This window comes from Astatotilapia calliptera, chromosome 13, assembly GCF_900246225.1.
Source record: "Astatotilapia calliptera chromosome 13, fAstCal1.2, whole genome shotgun sequence".
Taxonomy (NCBI): Eukaryota; Metazoa; Chordata; class Actinopteri; order Cichliformes; family Cichlidae; genus Astatotilapia; species Astatotilapia calliptera.
This window is the reverse complement of record NC_039314.1, coordinates 876,906-898,122: the sequence shown is the minus strand read 5'-3', so window position 1 is coordinate 898,122 and position 21,217 is coordinate 876,906. Positions and strand designations below refer to the sequence as shown.

The 21,217-nt window shown below is 39.8% G+C and overlaps 1 protein-coding gene across 4 annotated transcripts in view; it reads right to left on the bottom strand.

Moving 5' to 3' along the window:
• Positions 1 to 4,190: 4,190 nt before the first annotated feature.
• The window catches only part of birc6 (baculoviral IAP repeat containing 6), a 132,627-nt gene continuing 115,600 nt past the window's right edge, over positions 4,191 to 21,217 (bottom strand). For all 4 annotated transcript variants that reach the window (XM_026190469.1, XM_026190473.1, XM_026190472.1 and 1 more), the window contains exons 69-73: positions 20,882 to 21,043; positions 20,401 to 20,478; positions 16,989 to 17,177; positions 8,396 to 8,530; positions 4,191 to 5,424 (exon numbers count right to left, since the gene is read on the bottom strand). In XM_026190469.1, the coding sequence (XP_026046254.1) occupies positions 5,245 to 5,424; positions 8,396 to 8,530; positions 16,989 to 17,177; positions 20,401 to 20,478; positions 20,882 to 21,043 (744 nt within the window). In that variant the 3' untranslated portion in view covers positions 4,191 to 5,244. The remainder of the gene's footprint in view (positions 5,425 to 8,395; positions 8,531 to 16,988; positions 17,178 to 20,400; positions 20,479 to 20,881; positions 21,044 to 21,217) is intronic.

The window sequence follows — 21,217 nt, the reverse complement described above, 5'->3', positions numbered from 1 at the left end:
AGGAGGAGGAAAAAAAAAAAAAAAAAAAAAAGAGTCCTGATCTTAATTTTACATATTCAGTCACAAAAGAAATATTGTAAATTTTGAAAATCATATCTGTCATGTGACTTGAATTATATTAAAATTTAATATACCGCTCATTTTTAATTGATGTTTGCTGCAGGGATTGCATTTGCTTCATTCCACTTTGAAAAGATTCAACAAAATAAGCAATTTTCCCAAACCTTTGTGTGCAGTTGTTTTACTGCTCAAACTCCTTATTTAGCTTCCTATTCGTACAGGTTTTGGGCCCCACTATAGTCGAAAGAGTCTAGGTTTTAAAGGGTTTATACATGAAGTACTGCACTTTTTTGGTCAACACATCCATTCCATTTGTAAGAACATTTGTATCCTTAGAGATGTGCTTTCAGCTGCTTCACAGTGTCGTACTATATTTCTTACTATTTCTGTGCAATGAAAACTAGCACCACAAATTCTCTCATCATGTTTATTCATATTTAAAGTAAAGCTAAGATATGCTTGCAGAAATAATTACATAAATAAAAATCCCAAGATGCAATTTCATGTATTATTTTAAATAATCAGACAAATGAATTCCTAAATTACTAAAACAAAATAAAACATTTACCAAGCGAAAATTGTTTAGTTGAGGTGCCTCTGATGACAGTGGCACATCATCAAGATACATGACATCAAATGGCATGGTGTTCTTTCTTCAGTTACAGATATTCTGTACTTAAGTGGAAGTACAAATACTAATATTAAGTTAAAATACTCAATTAACTTCTTTACTCAAGTAAAAAATTACAGGCTCTGAAATGCACTCAAAGTATGAAAGTAGGATCTCTTTGGAGGACGCCTCTATTTTTGTGTAAAGCTAACTGAACCTTTTACTATATTAACATAACAATAAAATAATATCAGTATATGCGACTACAACTTTAGTCTAACTTTTTAAAAATTCTAATTATGCTAAGCTTGCCTCCGAAGAAAAAGAGGAAAATAAACATCTATTTTCTGTTGCCTACGTTGTAGAGGGTAACTGCCTCAAACGGGTGGGATTCAGCACGTGGGGAACACTAAACTGGTTGTAATGGCTCAGTGTGAGGAAAAGAATCATAACCCCGAACCCCAGTAGATTTTCTTAGTGTACAGGCTGTGATCAACTGACCTGTTGCTCTTTGTCGATGTACACAGCTTAATTCAACCAGATATCAGCAGATGTTTCAGGAGTTGTCCTGGTCAATGGTCCTAATCTAATAATCATCATTAAAGGTCCAAATGAATCTCTGCAACACTTGATGTAACCTTACTCTCACCATGAAACCAAAGCCACTGTGTACCAATGTACTGTAAATCCATCACAGTGCAGCAAACTAACCTGCTCATCCTGCACTAACCTGCAGAGGATTTTCATGCAGCCTTTAAATAACAGTTAGCCTACCTCGGTCTGATTTGCAGCACGTTTTACTATATGAAAAAAATCCCATAATGTCACATGTAATTTAAAAACATAAGGACCTACACACTGAACACTCCTTACCTTTAAATCTGGATATGGTAAAACTCTTCGTTGGATGTTGGCTTCATTTTGTGTTGACATGATTCCATACTGCTTTAATAAATTTGAGGTGTGGACTGCTGGTGTTGCATTGTGTTTTTCTACAGCATTGACAGCGTTTGGCATTACTTTCATGCTGAAGAATGGAGCCCTCGTTAATCAAATGCTTTCCTTTTGATGGATCAAAACCCGACAGTACTTTTTAACATTCATAATTTCATTAATGTTGACAAGATCTCCAACATCACCGGCTGAAATGGAGCCTCAAAACATGACAGAACCTCCGGTGTTTTACAGATGGCTGCAGACACTCACTGCTGGATCTCTCTCTGAACATATTGTTAATGGACTGAACCAAAATTCTTACATTTGGATTCATCACTCCATAACACCCGTTGCCCCTGATTTTCAGTCCAGATCACATGTAATTGGGAGGATAAATGGCCTGTTCTCCAATGGTCCACCTAGAGTGACTCTCATAAGTGAACAAAAGACATAAGTGAACAGTACACTTGCTTGGCACCCACTATAACTATTTTTTCCCAGTAACACTACTACTACTGATAAAAATAACAAGTTTAATATTTTTTGCATGTGAGAGTGTCAATTCTTGATTATTCATATCAAAGATAAATTACTGTACAAAAACAGTTTCATGTGAACTGGGCACTGATGACAGGGCATCTTAACAGTGTTCAGGCTGGCCTGAAGGACACTACTCAGGCTCTGAACATGGCAGCACACAAACACATCCCAAGCACCAGATCCACAGAGGCAGGAGTCTACCATAGCCAACAGATGTGCAGACTGTGCCCTGGAGACTGCTCAACACATAGTAGCAGCATGTAAGAACCAAGCTGGGCCCAAATACAGAGTGCCACAACAGAGTACAGGAAATGTATGTATGTACGTAAATGGTAAATGGACTGGTTCTTAAATAGCACTTTACACAACTTCCTCCATTGGCACAAGCATTTTTTTCTGTGCTTGAGTGCTTTCCATTTTTTATTCACACTCCAATTGATGCATTTGGGAGCAACTTGGGGTTACCCAAGAATATTTGACATGTAGACTAGTACCCAGGGATTGTACCACCAACCTTGCAATTAGTAGATGACCTGCTCTACGTCCTACGCTACAGCCACGTTATATACATACATATATACAAACTTTCTTTTTTCTCCCAGGGATTTTTTCATCACTTTGTACTGTTATTAAAAACAGCATTAACGTGCAACAGTGGAGGTCAGGAAGAGAAAACTGCTTACAGAATTGCTAATAAAGTAAATCAGAAACCACAGTGATGGTGATTCTACCATACAGCCATACCTGAACAATATGACTTTAATGTAAGAACCAGCAGAAGAAAACGTTATGGTCTGATGCATTTTTGGTCCTAGAGTTACTGAGCTGAAACAGAAATTTATGCTTCTCAACATATCAGTGATGGACCGAAGAATATGTTCGATAAAACAGCAGCAAATTTTGGAAACATACTTTGTAAGACCTGGAATACTGAAGATGGAAGAGAATAATGATCTTAAACAATAGGTTTCACCTTGATCCTCACATCGTTCAAACGAAACATCACTGAATATCTGTGGAAAGACCTTAGAAGTACAGGCACACAAGGAGCTCCAATTTCTTATCAGCCAGTGCTAGCAAAGAGGATGGACCAAAATCCTCCAAACAGGACCTGAAAGAGTCTCAGAGGTGCTTCACGAACCATTTGCAAGCTAGTTGCCAAACTTGGTATTATTAATTGTTGAGCACACAAGGTGTGTTGCTCAGATAAGATGTAGGCAGTATCAGGTTCTATATCAGGGGTCTTAAACTCCAGTCCTCGAAGGCTGGAGGCCTGAAACTTTTCCATGTGTCCCTGTTGCAACACATCTAAATACAATTAAGTCATTAGGAAGACTATCGAACTTGAGTGCATGCTGAGGTGGCCATTCAGCTATTTGATTCATGTTACAGCAGCTCATGAGTGAATGAACATAGTGCAATAAAGTACTTTTAGAAGTAGATTTTTCCAAACACTTACATTTACTAGAGTGGGGTTAGGGGTTGCCACTTCAGCATGCACTCAAGTTCTATACTCTTGCCAATGACCTAATTTTCCCAGGGGTTGCACCATAGCTTTATAGCACATACAGCAGGGAGTTGTGCACCCCTGGCGTAGGTGCTATTAAGAGCTGGACTTGCCCAGATCACCACAGAGCAGTGTCAAAACCAGCCAGTAACATAAGCTACACCCTTGCATGTGCTGCAGTCAGTTCTTCTTTTTTCCATTTGATTTTTCAAACTTCTCTCTTCAATGACTTTTCAGTCAAACTCATCAACAAGTCTGCATACCAACCTGTAATTGTTAACTAAATTAGGCAAAGATACCCTAGTAGAGAAGAACTGGAGGTTTCATTTGAAAATTCTTCTCTAAATTCCTGCTTTTTGGATCTCAGCCCAGGTTTTCCTGAGTAAGCTACTCAAATCCCCAAGTTTTCATAAAATGTTCTGAGAATCTCAGTCTCCCTGTTCGACATGGTCTCCAGTTGTTTTCCCCCAACACGCTTTCTAAATCAGGCGCTGGGAAATACAGAGGAAAAAAAAAAAAAGCATTCAGTCAGTCACATACTTTCAAGCTCCATTTAATGTCCTAGCAAAAGGAGAATGTGACTGCCCTAAAGAGTGAGTAAAATAGAAAGTGCATTTTTTGTTCACTGGAGTTCAACATAAAAAAGATCAAAGAAGTTTCTTTTATGTCAATGGAGCAGAATATTCTTAATTTTGTAGAAATAGCAAAAGAAATCAGTAAAATCAGTTGGGAGCATTTGGTGGTATGGTGTAGATCAAAGGCACATCACAGCTTTGTATCTCACTGGGGATTGTTGCACACGCACAGAAAACACACATACACATGCAAAAGCCTTCAAAGTACATTGCCCCTGTGGCTCTGACGCAGTCTTGCTGTGATCTACAGTCATGTCGATGGAAAGCGGTCATGGAGGAGTTCTGAGAGGCAACAAATGTTTATCCAGAGCATGGTGCTTTTAATTTGGAGCCTGTAAAAGTGATAACATAGCATTTAAGAATGTCCATCTGAACCTTATTCAAGTGGATATGATCCTAGAGAACGCAGACGAGCATGAGCAGAGGGGCTTTTTTAAAAATCTCGGATTGTGTTACCTGTGTGTGCGTTTTTTTGTGTTTTTTTAGGATCCTTAAAGACCAGTACATCCTTGGTTACAACTGTTCTTGCTCTAACAGTCCAAAAAAAAAAAAAAAAGGAAACGAACATTCAGTAAACATTCTTCTCTTAAGGTAGTTCCCTTATATAATCTGTAATCTTCCTCTGCCGTGTATACATAAACAAGTTTAATAACATACCAATCAGTGGTTATTTCACAATTGGAAAAAGCACAAAATGTTTACACTCCTTTACAGGTAAATAAAAGTTTCTGTCAACTCTTTAATAAAGGCGTAGCATAGATCAGAGTTCCTCTTGTCGCCTTCGCGTCCCCTCGTTCTCTGCTATTCTAGTTAGACCTTTACATACAAATATGGACAAAGTGATGGCTCGTGCTCTGAAGCCACCAAGTCTATGAAAGAGGAGGAAGATGATAAGGAAGAGGAGGGTAAGGGCTGGAGATGCTGGAAGGGTAAGGAAGGGGGCAGGTGGGAAGGGTTCATAGCTGGCCCTCACTGCAGTGGCTGTCCTGACTGCCACCGGGCTTTTCTGTGTCCTGACTGGATAGCTCTTTGAGGATGAGGGCGCTGCTCTTCTCTGTAAACTCATCACCGTCGGGCTCCAGTCCGTCAGGGCAGGGCAGCTTCAGGAGCTCCTCTCTGAGCTGAGCTGTGTGTCTCTGCACAAGAGATGAATTAGTGTTAGAATCCTGGTTACTTCTTTGGCCTTAATTTGTTTTCCCACGTCTCACGTGAAGAGTTCAAAGGTGGCTATTGTAACAATTTTGAAACCATTTGGGACAAAATTTAACAGCGAAACAAACCCGAACAACAAATCGTGACATTCCTATTTACGTTGAAAGAGGACAATGATGAAAAAATGATACCCGAGTCTTGGTACTGAAAATATTGAGAAGGAGACTTTTCCAATAAACTGCCACTAAAGTTGTACACCAGGGAGGGACCAATGTTCTAATGGGTTTTTGCCATGCTAGTATCTGTGGGGACACAGAAAACTGCAGTACCACTCCTTACGGCATCAGCTGCTCTGAGTTGGTGCTAGTTGGCTAACATGGTAAATATCTGCAAATCAGTATTTTCAAGTGGGCTGAGACTGTGCCTCTCATTGTTAAACATCTGTCTTAGTTTCTGGAAAGGTTAAGTACCACCAGACACTATCAACAGACTCCTTCTCTAACCATCTGGGTGGGCAAACAAACATTTAACCTGCTGAACAGTTTTTAAAAACTATGTTCACATCAGAGTTTTTTGCTGCCATTTTGCTTTCACTTGGAAACAAATAACTCGCATCTTTCAACAGACAAATATTTTTGTGTTTAGGGAAAGCTGGGTATTCTTGTCATCGTGAAAATGACAAACTCATTACCACCACTGACGGGCCTGAAGTCAGGCCATTATGCTCCAGCTGGCGCACCGGAGCAGCAGACGGCTCAGAATGGGGTTTCGGGAAGCAGATTTCAAGATATTACTATAATTCTGTGGTGGTTATAGCAAAAGTACCACAGAGGAAGAACAGCAAATGCAAATGCAAATGCAAAAAAAAAAAAAAAACGAGCAACAGCTTTACTTGTGTCAATGATGAAGTGGATTGCTCACGCCAAGTAAAAGATAAGCATAATGACCCGTTTATGCTCACTGCTGTCACCACATTACAATTGCTGGTCTGCAGCATGATCTGCTGTCATTTCGACTTGCCATGGACCTTTTATAACTACCTCTTGTAACTTGTGGCACATAGAGTGAATGGGCTGGGGAGGCAAAAGTGTGATTTGGCTGGTCCTTTCTGTTATTTTAGTGATATATCAAATCGGAGCTTAGAGATTCACAAAATACAGAGTGGGAGATGCTTTGTCTGAGCTATGACACCCAGACCAAGTGTGCAGCAAGTCTGGCTGGAGTGAATCTGATCACCGTGAACTAAGCTCCATGTACATTTTATAGTTTACATGTCTGCGAGTCAGCTAGGGTCCACTTGGGTCTGACTTACATAAATTTTGTCTTTAGAAATTGAGCAATCGTCTCTGAACCGGCCAGTGTTTCTGTGACCGCAGAGAATTTAGATTATATTGCACCAACTCCACACGGGTACTTAAAGCAGACTTCAACTGCCTATATAAGTAACAAGTACCCATGCTTTGTGTCACCACCTGTCCGTGACCTCAACAGAGTATAATCCCGGTTTAACAGTCATTATGGCAGAAAACAAGTTGCGAAGGAAAAATAGTAATTGTTACAGCAGTACAGGAAACAGTATTCAACAAAGGAGGAAGCCACAGCAATAGAGAAGGACAAATGAAGACAAAGAAATGTGAAAAAAGGAAACAAAAATGAGTGGAAATGCACAAAAAGCATGATCAATGACTGTAGTAAGGACTTTATTACTTTCGAATATCTTTTAAAATCTATTTCACTACAAAGAAGCTCTGACTTGTGTCCTCTCTGCAGCAGGGGCTAAGCTATAGAATCAACAAGTACATAAATGATAAGCAGCTCAAAACATATTTGTAACACTGCCCCTAAACAAAGCTTTAACATATAGATGTATCTGTAAATCTAAACAATACATAATGCCAATTCAATATCAGTCAGTTTTCAGATAACAGTGTATTAGTGTTGCTGTAACCTTTCTTTTCTTGCTATACTACAAAATAAAGGCAGAAAATGAAGCAGAACCTGTCATTTTCAGCCATGGAAGCTTCTTATTAAATAGAGCTCATTGTTATTTAGAGAAAGGACTTGTTATGTGCAGCCTCAGTTTGCGGGTGGGGGTTACAGTGTTACTTTGTGTGTGTTAGAAACTCCTGTTTGTCTCAAAAGGAAGTCAGGTGGGGACAGGAATTAGGCCGGCCGAGTCCCTGTCCCCTGCAGGTAGCTCACTGCTTATTAGTGCGACATGCAGGAGAGCGCTTAGATGCACTGCTGCTGGCTAGCTAACTCTGTAAAGCTTCATATCTGAAACACAAGGCCTGGCATCATCCAACAGAGTGTGAAGTCAGTGTACAACAGCAAAAAAGTGGTCAAAAAAATCTGTAACCAGGATGTTTGTCAGTCTCTTATTATATCAGGATTCTCCTTCTGAATGTAAAGTCACAAAATCATACTGTTCCTTGATCGACCCTAGATTTCAGGGGAGCGCAAAAGGAAGTGTATATATGTGGCGGACATATCGTCATCATGATGTACGGAGAAACTCAAGCATACAATTGAAGTGAAAGTGAAGATCTTTATCATTTTAAACATTTTGAGGTTTGGGTGTTTATTAGCAGCAATTTCCTCACTGACATCATTACTGTTCTGCTGGATTATCATGTTCTGATAGGTCACTTGCCAAAGTTTGCAGTGTTAAAAGGTGAACTAAACCAAAGTGGATGAGACTAAATTCAGTAACTGACAGCAAAATTAAACAAATATTGTATTAAACGTCAACACACTTCAGGATTCACATAAAAAGAGCTGGCCATCCACAAATTAAAGAGCTGCTGCTCTTCCACTAGTCTGCATATCCAAGCGCCCTTGGGACACTTAAAGGCATGGAATAAAGTCTTGCATGGATGGATTATAGTAGAAACGATAGATGTTTTGAGTACCCAAAGTAGAAAAGAACTATGTAAGTACTGGCAATATCTTTACCTTTAAAGCAGCAGCATGATGGGACATGGTGCGGCCGACCCTCTTGTCGCTGCTGTACTGCTGGATGTCAGCGATCCACTCCTCACACTGAGACATGATCTCTGTTCTCTTCAGGTAGAAGTGTTTATGGATCACCTGCAAACACACAACAACACCATTTATTCAAAAGAGAATAAACTTTGTTATGAAACTGTCACTGGCTCTGCCGTGTATGTTTACAGAAACATTAAAAACATTTAGCACATTAAGAAATAAAAAACAAACAAACAGGACTCCAACCTACTGATAGCTACCCAGGTTCTAACACATAACTGAAACAACGCATTCCTCCACAAACGAGGCACACTCTAGTCTCAAGAGTCAGGCTGATATTATTTGTGCAACACTGCTTGATGTCAGCCATCTACACCCAAGTCTCTTGCTTCCCTGCCCCTACAGTCAACTTCCTAGCAACAGTCGCCATGGCTGTGCTATCAGTATGCAGGGAGTGCGGTGCTAGATGTGTCTGTAGCTGCTATTTGTTGCTATTGGAGGGAGGGGATGAGTTATCATGGTGGCTGCTGATTTGCTGTTTATTAGAAACAAAAAGCAGAACAGGCAGCAGAGGGGGTTTAGGGAATGCTTTAATCCATCTTTCCTTTCTACAACTCCCTCCTCTCCATCTCAATTCCATCTTTTCCGCTCAAATGGTATAACTTTAGTATTTCTTCTCTTATCTGTTTTAGGCAAACCAAATACCAAATATCAAGAATATTGTTGGAAAATGTATATATTCCATATAGATACAATTTCTAATAGTTTTCTAATCAAGTACTTTCTAATAGTACTTCACCCTATTTTTGATGCAGATAATGTACTTTGCCATAATTTAGTGATTCTTTTTAAAATTGTAAATTTAACATATGCTGTAATATTATACATCTACACAAGCATACTTCACAGGCATTCTCTTTGTCCTCAACAGACACACATCAATGTTTTAACATCCAACCCCATGTTAACTACACCTGACAACCTGCTGCTCCATAATTCAAGCATGTACTCTATAAATAGTAAGTCACAACACTGGACTCTCAAACATTCTTGTGCCAAAAATCAAATATTACCTATGCCATTAGAACTTTTACATTTACACAGCTCAACAAAATTGGTGGTAGGAGAGTGACGACAGTATTACCTCCAAAACCACAATATGCAGATTTTTACTGGTTTACTGGTTATGTGGTGAATGAGATGCTATCAATATGAACTCCATGCAAATAAACACCGCACAAGCTTTAAATATTCAAGACATTTGTAGATGGGAGATTATAGTTTTCTCACAAGGTCACAAAAAAACATTTCCCATTGAATATGTTCAAATGATTCTCACCCAGTGTTCACTGTCTTTATTGGCTAACTGACTAAAATGTCCAGAGTATGAGCTACTGTGATTCAGCCCCATGATAAGAAATATAATGTTCTTGGTAGAAGAAACCCTAAATTAATACATTGTGCTGTCTCAGTCACTGATACTGGCAGCACAAACAACATTTTTTGGTAAGAGAAGTATACTATTAGTACAAATACACCAACTGCTGGCAAGGAGGTCTACAGTACGCAGGCAACTTTCTCAACTAAGCAAATCAATTGTTTCCATAAAATCAAATGTAGAGAGAATTTTTCAGAGACTCTGGCTCAAGCAGTATTTGATTGACATGCTGAGCTCATATGGTAATCACAGCTTTAGAAGACATTTTCTGTGATGAGGAGGCAGCAGTGTTCAAAACAAGGCCAAGATGCTTGATACATGCAAGAAGCTGATGACAGGGCTGGAGAATAGTGGAGCTGTTTCTAGCTTAGTCAGAACAGCAAACGTGGATACAGTGAGGCAAAAAAGTATTTAGTCAGCCACCGATTGTGCAAGTTCCCCCACTTAAAATGATGACAGTGGTCAGTAATTTGCACCAGAGGTACACTTCAACTGTGAGAGACAGAATGTGAAAAAAAATCCATGAATCCACATGGTAGGATTTGTAAAGAATTTATTCGTAAATCAGGGTGGAAAATAAGTATTTGGTCAATAACAAAAATACAACTCAATACTTTGTAACATAACCTTTGTTGGCAATAACAGAGGTCAAACGTTTACTATAGGTCTTTACCAGGTTTGCACACACAGTAGCTGGTATTTTGGCCCATTCCTCCATGCAGATCTTCTCGAGAGCAGTGATGTTTTGGGGCTGTCGCCGAGCAACACGGACTTTCAACTCCCGCCACAGATTTTCTATGGGGTTGAGGTCTGGAGACTGGCTAGGCCACTCCAGGACTTTCAAATGCTTCTTACGGAGCCACTCCTTTGTTGCCCGGGCGGTGTGTTTTGGATCATTGTCATGTTGGAAGACCCAGCCTCGTTTCATCTTCAAAATTCTCACTGATGGAAGGAGGTTTTGGCTCAAAATCTCACGATACATGGCCCCATTCATTCTGTCCTTAACACGGATCAGTCGTCCTGTCCCCTTGGCAGAAAAACAGCCCCATAGCATGATGTTTCCACCCCCATGCTTCACAGTAGGTATGGTGTTCTTGGGATGCAACTCAGTATTCTTCTTCCTCCAAACACGACGAGTTGAGTTTATACCAAAAAGTTCTACTTTGGTTTCATCTGACCACATGACATTCTCCCAATCCTCTGCTGTATCATCCATGTGCTCTCTGGCAAACTTCAGACGGGCCTGGACATGCACTGGCTTCAGCAGCGGAACACGTCTGGCACTGCGGGATTTGATTCCCTGCCGTTGTAGTGTGTTACTGATGGTGACCTTTGTTACTTTGGTCCCAGCTCTCTGCAGGTCATTCACCAGGTCCCCCCGTGTGGTTCTGGGATCTTTGCTCACCGTTCTCATGATCATTTTGACCCCACGGGATGAGATCTTGCGTGGAGCCCCAGATCGAGGGAGATTATCAGTGGTCTTGTATGTCTTCCATTTTCTGATGATTGCTCCCACAGTTGATTTTTTCACACCAAGCTGCTTGCCTATTGTAGATTCACTCTTCCCAGTCTGGTGCAGGTCTACAATACTTTTCCTGGTGTCCTTCGAAAGCTCTTTGGTCTTGGCCATGGCGGCGTTTGGAGTCTGACTGTTTGAGGCTGTGGACAGGTGTCTTTTATACAGATGATGAGTTCAAACAGGTGCCATTCATACAGGTAACGAGTGGGGGACAGAAAAGCTTCTTACAGAAGACGTTACAGGTCTGTGAGAGCCAGAGATTTTCCTTGTTTGAGGTGACCAAATACTTATTTTCCACCCTGATTTACGAATAAATTCTTTACAAATCCTACCATGTGCATTCATGGATTTTTTTTTCACATTCTGTCTCTCACAGTTGAAGTGTACCTCTGGTGCAAATTACTGACCTCTGTCATCATTTTAAGTGGGGGAACTTGCACAATCGGTGGCTGACTAAATACTTTTCTGCCCCACTGTATGTAGCAATATGTAGGCTTCTGATGAATCTGTAGGGCAAACACCACAACACTTCACATGCATGTGAAATATATCGCTACTATTTAGACAAAAATAATGCAACAAGGAAGGTTTCCAGTAATTATATCTGTGCTCAACCATGAAGGCAGTTGATTGTGAGGATTCCTCTCATCCCACTCATCAAAGTGTCACCTTCCTATGTCAGGAATCTAGGTGCTGAAGGTTATCCTGTACGAGAAATGACATGTTGTACTTAGGCAAGTTAGAGACGCGACAGAATCTGTCTCAAGACAGATCAGCTGAGCTGCAGCTGAGACCACCGTGTCAGAATACACTACTGCATCTTCAGCACCAAAGAGGAGTTTTACAAGGTCGCTAGTCAATGACTGACACGAGTCTCGCTCTTCAATTCACATATGGTTGTCCTCTTTTCACATAAATGGACTCGACTCCCTGCTCAAATGAGCATTCCTCCCTGTTCAGAATGTGCACATCATCACTGAAACAATGACCACTGGCCTGTAAGGTGTAAACAGATTATGGTACGCTTGCGTAGTGAGGTAGCTCATCTGAGTTGTGCCACCTGCTTAGCCAGAGGTTGTTTGGTTCCTGCATGTTTAATTCACTATATTACTTTGTGCTGGAGCACCAGATCCTTGGGTTGGACTAAAGTTTGGTGATGTGTGCTTTAGGGTTTAAAAGCCACAGAGATGTGTTTTGAAGAGAAAAAAAAAAAGACATCCCAATATTCCTGACACATAAGGGATCGCTAATAGTCTTGGTTTAGGCAGTGGTTGTCGTTCTCCTGTCCTGGATTGCCTGGATTATTTTTAGGTATCGTCATAGCTGTGACAAAGGTGGAATAACAACCTTTACTCAGGGCTTTTTTGATAAGATATTCTTCTGTTAGCCTGGGGATAGTGTTAACTCTGTGTTGTAGCATTCTGATAAATCCCAGTTTGTGCTTCAATGCATGAGAGTCAAACCTCCAGTCAACCAGCTGGAACACTCTGTGTCAATGTCTGCCTCAGCTGAGGACATGAAGGTGCTAAAAGGCCAGTGGTGAGAAAAGCACATGGGAGTACCTCACCAAGCTTCATTAAATTTCCTTGCGCCTAACGTGTGTTATTGCTCAGCTGGGTGGCATTGTCAAGTCCTACTTATGTCTCCTCAATATCTTTTGCTCCAATACTCCATTTCACCTACTAGATGTCACAGATTCATTTTTTACATTTAATTTGAGCATTTACTTCTGTATAAAGGCCAGAGGGGTTTCTACTGTTTCGCCTTTAAATGTCACTAGAATACAAGCAACATTGATTGTGGATACATGCCAATTATGTCCTGCAACATAATTTCCTGATTTCCTGGGACTCTGTGAAGAACATGGAGAGGAAAGGCAGTTGGTCATAGTGATATACCTGTGCAGGAATGAAGAGGTCTAGGAACAAAACGCAGAAGATTTTTTAAACCATACTGTTTAACAATTTTGGAGACTGAGAAGATACCTGTGGAATGGAGAAGAAGTATGATGATGCTGACTTTCAAGAATGAGGGTGATGTGCAGAGTTGTAGTAACTAGAATGATAAAATTGATGAGCCATACCAAGAAGGTATGGGAAAGAGTTGGTGAAGCTAGGTTGAGAAGATAAGTAACAACTGGTGAGCAAAAGTATGGCTTCATGCAGAGAACACGTTAAACATGGTATTTGAGAGTTTTGATGGAGAAGTACAGAGAAGGTGGAAGTAAACAGAATGTCAGAAGGGGTTGCACTGGGTCTGTGGAAAGAATGCCAAGAGAGGAACTTGGGGATTACATCAGAGATGGGTCTCCTCTTGTTTGCAGTGATGATAAATGAGGTCTGCCTGAGCAGAGTGTCTGTGGACAATTATGTTTGCAGATGACATTGTGATCTGTAGTGGACATAGGGAGCAAGTGCATGAGACCCTAGAGAGGAATGAAAGTCAGCAGAAACACAACAGAATACACTGTGAATAAGTGTCAGGGGTGATTTGTGACAGGAGGACAGACTGTAGTGAGACCTACATGGTCTATGGCTTAGAAACCGTGGCACTAACAAAAAGACAGGAGGCCAAGCTGGAGGTGGCAGAAGTGAAGAGCCTAAGATTTCCATCTGGAGTGACCAGGATGTACAAGATTAAAGATGAGCATATCAGAGGCATATCAGGTTGAGTGTGTTGGAGACAAAGCCAAGGGTGAGATTATAGTGATGGTTTGGACATGTATAGACGAGAGACAGTGGATATACTGGACAAAGGATGTAGAAGACAGAGCTGCGAGCAGGAAGAAAAGAGGAATGTATGGATTATTGTATTGTAGGAGGACATTCAGAGGGTTGATGTGACAGAGGATGTTGTCAGGGATAAAAATAAATAAACAAACAAACATAACAACAACAAAAAAACATCATTGATTTTATACAGTACAGTTTTCTAAAAGTCAAATCTTTGGGCATGTTTGCTGGATGACTGTGTACATAAGCATTTTCATAGTCATAAGTGTTACTTTATGTGAGTACAAGGTATTTTCTGTCTTTCTGGCCATTTGATTAAAAAAAAAAAAAAGATGAGTACTGGGTACTGGTACAGCTCACCCAGTTGAGAAGACGACTCATCTACTAAAATGCCGGTGAAGGGTCCCACGTTGGTCTTTTTGGCATGTCTTCTACTCTCTTTCCTGTGCACTCTCAAACCGAAACATGTTTTTCTTGTAGCAGATGTATTCTATGGTAATGTTACTCAAATTGGGCTTGAACAACTTTTTCTAAATTAAAATTTCAATATGACAAAGAGTTTTGTAAACCTGCACTGAGTCTATTAACAATGTGAAACTTCAAACCAGGGTGATGCTGACTCCACCAGATATGCCACAGGTAATTAACATTAATTTAGCAAGTTAGTCAAACCAATCAGTGGTGGTTGTTATGCCTACTGCATACTGATTAGTGGTGTAATATTCATCTAGAGGGTCTGCCAGATTAAGCCATTACAATCCAAATAGCCTTAAGTGGTAGGATGGTAATAAAACCCTCCAACACTAAGCTTGTACTTAAAACCTACACTCTGAAGATGGAACACATCTTTTATGGAAGAAACATATGGAATAAACTACTTGGTTAGAAAGCTTTAGCTCGTGCATGTTGTTAAGAAATGCCTGAAAATCTTCTTTTTATTGTTATAAATTCTAATGATAAAAGAAGAAGAAAGAACAACGTCAAAAGAATATTAGGCAATTGAAGCATATTGGAAACACCTGAATGAAAATGACAAGGAACATATGATGGATACAATCTCAATAGATCCAACTGATGGCAGTATAAATTATTTGAGATGTTGAATTTGAAGATTGTATTTCTGCCAGAGAAATGGCTAGTGTGTCCCAAAGCTTGCCACTTCTATACAATTTTTTAGCACCTGGCAAGTGTGACTTCACACACAGTGACACTCTTGACAGAGCAGAGGGCACAAGGGATGGATGGAATTGGTTTACTGTGTGGTATGTAATTTTTGTATGATGCATTAACAGGCAGAATGTGTGATTTCTCAACTCATACTGCTCAGGTTAATGGACCCGCCAAACGATGAATAAACACCAAGCCTCTGGTCTGTCCAATGATGTCCAATTATCCTGAACATTTACCAAAGGAGAGAAATGCATCTTTAAAGCTGAAAGCTCATTGCTAGCTCTAATCATTCTTACTAGAAGGGCATTCAGAGGATGTCCTTTTAACATCAACAACAAAATGTAATGTGTTCTCTCTTCATCATGCTCTGCCTCTCTAAACCATTTAGTGAAATTGGTCCAGGTATTTTTTTAAAAACAAATTCAACTGGAGACAATTTGGCTTTTACTCGAATGAAGAAATTCTGAATATGTTTAATGCATTTTTTGTATGAACTTCAACTTGAATATACAGGTCAGGGACATTTCTAACAGTTTTCATTCTTTATAAAGCAGAAAAAAAGCACAAACATCATTTCTGAATTTCTTATATTTCTTCTCCTGAGACGGGAAAATAAAACAGGATTCCAATCCTAACATTCTGAACAGATTGTTCATTATCAGTATCGTTATGTCCATCCCATTCATGACTAACATTTACTCCACATTTCCTCAAGCAAGAAATTTTTATGTTAGTAAAGTATAAGGTAAAATGTGTGGTCGCCTGCCATATATTTATTTAGATTTGTTCCATTTAGTCTGTTTTTCTCATGTAGTGTCATCATGATGATGGGATTTTTTTCCTTTTCTCCCTCTGTTCATTTCTCCCTTTCTCATTTTCATCTCTAAAGCACTCCTCTTCCTTCATTTTGCTTTCCTGACATTTCTGAATGAGCCTGCTTTGGATGAGCAGGTTGAAAGATTGTTATCCTCCCCTGCACTGTCTGTCTCACCACAGGCCATTTAAAACATTGCAAGGAAATCAAAAAACTGTGAGGGAGAGAGGGGGGAGGAGAGGCAGGCCCACCTCCAGATGCTGCGATCCACCAAGAAATTCTTGTGAAAGGAATTTATTTACTTATTTGTTTTTAAATGGCTCTTGGGGAAGAGAGGTTTTGTTTTCGGTTTTCAAATGTGATGCTGAGAGGCATGTAACCAATCTACTATGAGGATGAATCATCCAAAATGTTGTATTGACTACAGAAGTATAAAGGAAAAATAAGATTTAGTATAAAAATACATAATAATAAATAGAAGCACGAGATCAAAAAGTAAATTAAGCTGTCTGGGTTAAAGTAGTTGCTCAGTACATTGATGTGAATACCAGGGTTAATACTCAAACTGAGTCCAAGTCTACAAACGTTAAGGGGCCTGGGTCTGGGGAGAAATCTTTGGATCTGGTGTCAGCCAGCAGTTTTCACGTTATTCAATATTAGCGGCTAGAACTGGGTTCAGGGTAGAGTTAGGTTTTGAGAATTAGTTGTGATTTTTAGCTTGGTGTTAAAAACAAGAAAATATGACAACTGATCATCCAAACAACATCAAAGTCGACACTCACCTGGGTCCAGTTTTTGTGTTGTTTTCTACCAGAAGGATTTTTTTTTTTTTTTTTTAAAAGCAAATTGAAAAACAAGGTTTAAGTGTAAAAAACAATGGTCCCTACCTCTTTAAAGCATGGAGAAGGGTTGCGCATTTGCTCCAGCATGGCCCACTTGACAGTGGCCTGTCGGATGTTGCCGTCGTATTCCCGAGAGCTCTGGGTGCCACTGGGAGTTCCTCTAGATCGTTCATACCCTGGCTCATTGAAGTAAGGCTCAGCCACCAGGATAAGGGACTGCACTGACACTAGCACCTGGTTTGCAAATTAAAGGAAATATGGGAAAAATGGAAAATGTGATTCAGGATTTCAATTGCAGGCATTATTATTATTATCATCATCATCATCATCATCATCACCACCACCACCACCACCACAATAATAATAATAATAATAATAACAACAATAACAGTAATAATAGCTTAGTGCAGCTTCCAGATAAGCTAGGAAGAAAAACCCCCCCAAAAAAAAAAAAAAACAAACACATTTTAAGACTTACAACCAAGTTAGGTATAATCCTGATACACTGACAAAATGAGCCTGAAATCCCCTCAGTGTCCTCAACATATGAATTGATCTTGGCAATGGTGTACACTTAAGAGTCTGACAAAAGCAAGGGATGTTTTGGCCCCATAAAAATACAGCCTTCAATATATCTTTATTAACAGCTCCATTAATGCCCTGGCCTGTCTCAAGGAGACTAAGGACATCTTCCTGCATTGCTCTGTCTGTTCCAAGCCACTACATAACCAACAATGACGATGTTGTGATTGGAGGCCTGCCTGCTGGCCTGAGCCACTGTGGAGCTGGATGAACTTGAAAATGCTCCATCAAGTTGATACCAATGACCTTCAATTGATACAGTCTGCTCCTCTTAAACTGGGCTGCCTAATTTCAGAGCCAAAATCCACTCCAGATGATGACCACTTTATTCTAGCCAACTCCGGTCTCCTTTTCAACATATTTTCCAATATTGATCACACATTATAATCAAAAGACATCATCCATTCATCGATTCATTCTCTTCCACTTATCTTTGTCTCAGTCAAATAATGATCTGAGGGATGTGTTAACATTTCATGTTTAGGGACATATGTATTTATCCATAGACAATGTAGCAGACTGAATTTAACACAAGAAATTACAAGAGTAAGATAATTATTTAGCTTGAAATAAACAAAATCTAGGCTTCAGCAAAGTCCAGACAACTGTACTGACACACACACTGTAATAACATGGGAATGGTTGGTGATATTAAAGTCCTGTTTGTGGCACATTAGTATATGTGAGGGGGCAAACTCCTCAAGATGGGTGGTGACCATGGTGGCCATTTAGAAGTCGGCCATCTTGGATCTTGGAGCGGATCGAAATTGTGTTGATATCTGGTGAACGCAGTAACCGGGTCATTGCAGCAGATTTCAATGCAAGACACCCTACGAGACCATCCATCTCCCACGATCCCTCCAAGACTGTTGGAACAACAAAAGTGATGGTTTGGTGTGGGTCCATTCTTCATCAATGGAAACCTCAAGGCCACTGGATATTTGAAATCGCTACATGATGATGTGTTTCCCTCTTTATGCACTGAAGCTGGCACGTTCCCTGAGTTTTTCCAGCAAGATGGTGCACCACCACATTATGGGTGCCAGGTCCGAGCATTCCTAGATGAACAGTTTCCTGGAAAGTGGATTGGTCGTCGTGGGCCAGTTGAATGGCCCCCAAGGTCTCCCGATCTGACCCCCTTAGACTTTTATCTTTGGGGTCATCTGAAGGCAATTGTCTATGGTGTGAAGATACGAGATGTGCAGCATCTGAAACTACAGATACTGGATGCCTGTGCTGGCATTTCTCCTGCGGTGTTGCTATCAGTGTGTGACGAGTGGGAGAAGAGGGTTGCATTGACAATCCAACACAATGGGCAGCACATTGAACACATTTTATGAGTGGTCAGAAACTTGTAAATAACTCATGAAAGAATAAAGTTACATTGAAACCAAGCACACCATTGTTTTTCTTGTGACGTTACCAATAAGTTTGATGTGTCACATGGCCCTCTTCCTATTGAAAAAAAAAAAGGTTGTATCCAAGATGGCCGACTTCTAAATGGCCACCATGGTCACCACCCATCTTGAGGAGTTTGCCCCCTCACATATACTGATGTGCCACAAACAGGACTTTAATATCACCAACCATTCCCATTTTATCACGGTGCATCCATATAAATGGCCCACCCTGTACAATGAGATTCAAGTCCAAATACGTTTTTCCTAAATAGAAACTAATGGTTCCAATTGAGAAATATTAATTTTATACATTTTGGGACATCGATGGCAAACAATATACAGTTAAAGAAAAGTGAAAAATGTTTAATGATACATCACTAGGAGGGCTAATAATAACTAAGCTAGGTTTGAGACTTAAAATAAGTCTTTATGTGGATTACTCATCATTGTATTTTCTTGAATAACAGCTTTAAAACACACTTTGTTTCAATACAGATCCTTTAGGATATAACATTTCTGGGCCAAATCTTGCAAAGGTACCTGGCCTGGGCTACTTGATCATAAATCAACAAAATAGTGTGTATGTGTATTTTCACAGTTTATATGGAGCCCATATATAGTCGTATGTATACATGACCCCCTGTAAAACCCCCTGAGCACATACTTTTTTGTTTTTGTTTCTTGCGGTAATCACACTGTTCTTAGTTGCTAAAGTTCAGCTTGTGGAACACTGCTGCGCCTGTCAATGCCAGTTCTCTCAGAGAGACCAGTAAAAGGGCATTGGATGACACCACTGGCAGGAAAATTTTCAATAATCAGTTTGGTACCATACCATTTTAATTTTCAGATTTATTACTGCTCTATGAACTTTATGCTGAAAGGGGAGTACTGGAAACAATACTGTCACTGGTATATGCACACACATGAAAGAAACACCAGTAAATTCTTCTAGCAAGCAAACACATCAAGAAATAAAGACATGCAGACCATCAACCTTTATTACTAATCCTATTTCAAAATGAATGATATCGAATTTTCAGTTCATCTACATCTGATTTTAGAGAGGCATCTTTATGTCTACATCCAAAGAAAGGTTTAACGAAAAGGGGAAAAAAAGAAATAAAATTAAAATTAGAAACATTTCAGATTAAGAGTCTACAAAATCAAGTCTAATGACAGATGGCATCTTGGGCATACATGCCAACTGATTGCAACTTCCAGATGAGTGATGTGTGTAAGCAGGCATAACCCAGAGGCTGAAATGATAGTGGTTTGTGTTTGGTTTATCAACACCCACACAGTCATAAAGAAAAATAATAACAGAACTTTAAAAAGAATCCTTCATGGTAGCTGTCAGAACCCCAGGGCCATTAATACAAGGTTCCTAATAAACTATAGCCTATGACACAAAGACTGAGACAGAAGCCTGCTGATCCATTGATACAGGTGATTGTTATGATGGAAAACCATCTTACCTGTAAAAAGCTTGAGGTCTGTGGGTTCCATTTCTCTTCTGGTCTCCCGTGCCATGTGTTGAGGATACTTAAACAAACCTGATTAATAAAAGACAAACAAAACATTATGTGCCAAAATCCATGTGTATTACCAATGTTAAACATACAATATTTAAGTCCAGTAGATTTTTGTTACCCCTCTCTCAGACTTAATATGGGATGTGGGCAAATTGTCTGATCTATAGAGTGGTTCAGATATTCATTGAAGCTTGTTTCAGTGAACACACACACACACACACACACACACACACACACACACACACACACACACACACGCACAGACACACACACACACACAGCAAAGTGCTCAACCATCTAATCAGATTATCTGCACAGTTTGTTTCTTCTACTTACAGTACCAAAATTCTGAGAATTCAGTGAATTGGTTGGCAGATTTTGCAATTAATACACATTTTAAAAAGAAGAAAAAAAATACATTTACTTTGCCATCATTGTAGAGGTTTGGGTTAAAGCGCACACTGTGTCCGCCAGTGGTCTCCAGATTGACCAGAGGTGGTGAGTTGGGATAGTCTTGGGGAAAATAAACATCAAATTCGAAACAGCCATTGGCATATGGTGTGTCAGCTGGACCAGTGATGAGAACCTATGAAAACAAACAAAAGGGAAAGCTTAAATATAAACAAAGATTAGTTATCAGCTTAGTCATTATCACGCTGAAAGAGGGTTAATTGGAGAAAGGTGAATGTACTGATAACAGTAAATTTAGATTTTAACAAAAGTGCAAATGGCAAAAGTTTTAATGGAGAAATGGCGCAGA